Source organism: Colobus angolensis, unplaced genomic scaffold, assembly GCF_000951035.1.
Source record: "Colobus angolensis palliatus isolate OR3802 unplaced genomic scaffold, Cang.pa_1.0 Scaffold237, whole genome shotgun sequence".
Taxonomy (NCBI): Eukaryota; Metazoa; Chordata; class Mammalia; order Primates; family Cercopithecidae; genus Colobus; species Colobus angolensis.
The window spans coordinates 2,102,182-2,105,283 of NW_012115566.1; the positions used below are offsets into that span (position 1 = coordinate 2,102,182).

At 38.7% G+C, this 3,102-nt stretch overlaps 1 protein-coding gene across 1 annotated transcript; it reads left to right on the forward strand.

Moving 5' to 3' along the window:
- Positions 1-1,703: 1,703 nt before the first annotated feature.
- LOC105513872 (olfactory receptor 2B2) lies at positions 1,704-2,639 on the forward strand. The gene has a single exon (XM_011944922.1). It carries the CDS (start codon positions 1,704-1,706, stop codon positions 2,637-2,639), a length of 936 nt encoding a protein of 311 aa, XP_011800312.1.
- Positions 2,640-3,102: the final 463 nt, after the last annotated feature.

A 3,102-nucleotide genomic window follows, 5' to 3' on the forward strand; every position in this document is an offset into this window, starting at 1 on the left:
ATTCAGAAGTTTTAAATTCACGCCATTCTGAATAGCCTGATGAAGTCTTGTGTTGTCCCACCCAGTCACAGGAATCATCCCTCTGTTTAGAGTAGAGGTGTCTAATCTTTTGTCTTCCCTGGGCCACATTGGAAGAAGAATTGTATTAGGCCTCACGTAAAATAAAGCAACACTAACAATAGCTGATGAGTTTTTTTTTTTTTTCTTTCAATCATCAGTGAATATCATGATGTTTTAAGAAAGTTTACAAATCTATGTTGGGCCACATTCAAAGCCGTCCTGGGATGCGTTCAAAGCCATCTTGGGCTGCATGCAGCCCATGGGCCTCAGGTTGGGCAAGCTTGATTTAGAGCATCCACCTGCCTGTTAGTCACTGAATAGCCATCTCGGTTATCAGATCATCAGAACACAGAGGGGTGAGTACACTAGAATAAGGTGTTTTGAAGAGAAAAAAAGAGAGGGCCACCACATTCACATAACATTTATTACAATAAACGGGGGTGTGGAGCTGTTATACTTGTTCCATTTTATTATTGTTCTTAATCTCTTACTGTGCCTAATTTATAAATTAAACCTTATTATAGTTGTGTAGGTATTTAAAAAAACATAGTATATATAGGGTTTGGCACTACCCACAGTTTCAGGTATCTAGCCACTGGTGGTCTTAGAATGTATCCCCCATTGATAAAGGGGGACCACTGTATCATCTTCATTTTACAAATGAGAAGTGTGGAGATCAAAGGGTTAGAAGCATTCCAATATAATGAATGTAACTAATTAGAGAGGGTAGGGATATGAGACCAGCCTGTCAACTTCAAATATCATATTGCTAAGGAATCTATACAAATTCTATGAGCTTCTAAAATGAAAAGGATGTGTCACCTTAAATTGTGTCTGATAACTTACTAGATACTGTCTACATGACTTTTTTGAGGGAAGGGGAATAATGGGAGGTGGCTTTAACTAATTTTAACTGATTCCTACAATCAGGGAATCTCACTGGCCTTGAGGAGAAATTAGAATGAATTCAAATGACAGGAAACTGTATCTACATCTACCTCACAGTAGATATTTAGGTAGGAAGAATGTAAAAAATACATTTACAAACAGTAAAATATCAAAGGATACATTATGTCAATTTGGAAACTGAAAATATGGCTTAAGATTTTTGAAATTAGGCCGGGCACGGTGGCTCACGCCTGTAATCTCAGCATTTTGGGAGGCTGAGGCGGGCGGATCACCTGAACTTGGGAATTTGAGACCAGCCTGACCAACATGGAGAAGCTCCATCAATACTAAAAATACAAAATTAGCCGGGTGTGGTGGCACATGCCTATGATTCCAGCTACTGGGGAAGCTGAGGCAGGAGAAGCGCTTGAACCATGGAGGTAGGGGTTGTGGTGAGCTGAGACGGCGCCATTGCACTCCAGCCTGGGCCACAGAGTGAGACTTTTTTTCAAAAAAAAAAAAAAGATTCTTGAAATTCACTTTGTTGATATGCTGTTACAAACGTATAAACACTTTTTAAATACTTGGATGGATAAATATTTATATTTTTATCAATACTTTTTCACATTAATTGGATCAGTCTGTAATTTTATGTAAATTGCTAGCAAAATGATTATAGCTGACAAAATCAGTAAGTTTGTTGTTAACTTCCTGACTTCTTGTATTTCAGAGAATGAAGAGTTGAACCATTCAACATGAATTGGGTAAATAAGAGTGTCCCACAGGAGTTCATTCTGTTAGGTTTCACAGATCAACCATGGCTAGAGATTCCACTCTTTGTAATGTTTCTGTTTTCCTATATCTTGACAATCTTTGGCAATCTGACAATAATTCTTGTGTCACATTTGGATTTCAAACTCCACACCCCTATGTACTTTTTTCTTAGCAATCTCTCACTCCTGGACCTTTGCTATACCACAAGTACAGTTCCACAAATGCTGGTAAACATATGCAACACTAGGAAAGTAATCAGTTATGGTGGCTGTGTGGCCCAGCTTTTCATTTTCCTGGCCTTGGGTTCCATTGAATGTCTTCTGGCCGTCATGTCCTTTGATAGGTTTGTAGCTATTTGTTGGCCTCTACATTACTCAATTGTCATGCACCAGAGGCTCTGCCTCCAGTTGGCAGCTGCATCCTGGATTAGTGGCTTTAGCAATTCAGTATTACAGTCCACCTGGACACTTAAGATGCCACTGTGTGGTCACAAAGAAGTGGATCACTTCTGTGAAGTCCCTGCTCTGCTCAAGTTGTCCTGTGTTGAGACAACAGCAAATGAGGCTGAACTATTCTTCATCAGCGTGCTGTTCCTTCTAATACCCATGACACTTGTCCTTACATCGTATGCTTTTATTGTCCAAGCACTGTTGAGAATTCAGTCTGCTGAAGGTCAACAAAAGGCATTTGGGACATGTGGCTCCCATCTAATTGTGGTGTCACTTTTTTATGGTACAGCTATCTCCATGTATCTGCAACCACCTTCACCCAGCTCCAAAGACCGGGGAAAGATAGTTTCTCTTTTCTGTGGAATCATTGCACCCATGCTGAATCCCCTTATATATACACGTAGGAACAAAGAGGTAAAGGAAGCCTTTAAAAGGTTGGTTGCAAGAGTCTTCTTAATCAAGAAATAAGAAATACACAAATGGTAAGTTTTGCTAAAGACACAATGCTTACTCAGCTTACTAACTTCTCTGCAAGTTGCCCTATTTTTGTCATTACTATAGAGAACTATTGTAATCTCCCTCAAAGAAAATTTCCTTGACAAAAAGCTATATTTGTTTCTGTTGCCTAAACTGTTTCATTGAACAAGCCCCCAGAACTGGTCTTCCAATGCACCAAAAACTAATCACAACATTTTCAAGGTTTGTCAAACTTTACATCATTGTTTGTATAATTCAATGTAAACTAGACCTTTCTGATCCAGAAATCATTTCTTCAGTAATACACACATACACACACACTTAGAAACAAAGATGTAAAGGGAGCTTTTGAGAGGTTTCTTGCAAGGGTGCTAATAAATAAATAAGGAATTCTCAAATTATAGGCCTTTTAAAGACTTCAATTTTACATAGCTTATAATTTAATTCTCTCCAA

Coding starts and splice junctions, on each gene's coding strand:
- LOC105513872 (XM_011944922.1), top strand. CDS start 1,704: ATGAATTGGGTAAATAAGAGTGTCCCACAGGAGTTCATTCTGTTAGGT.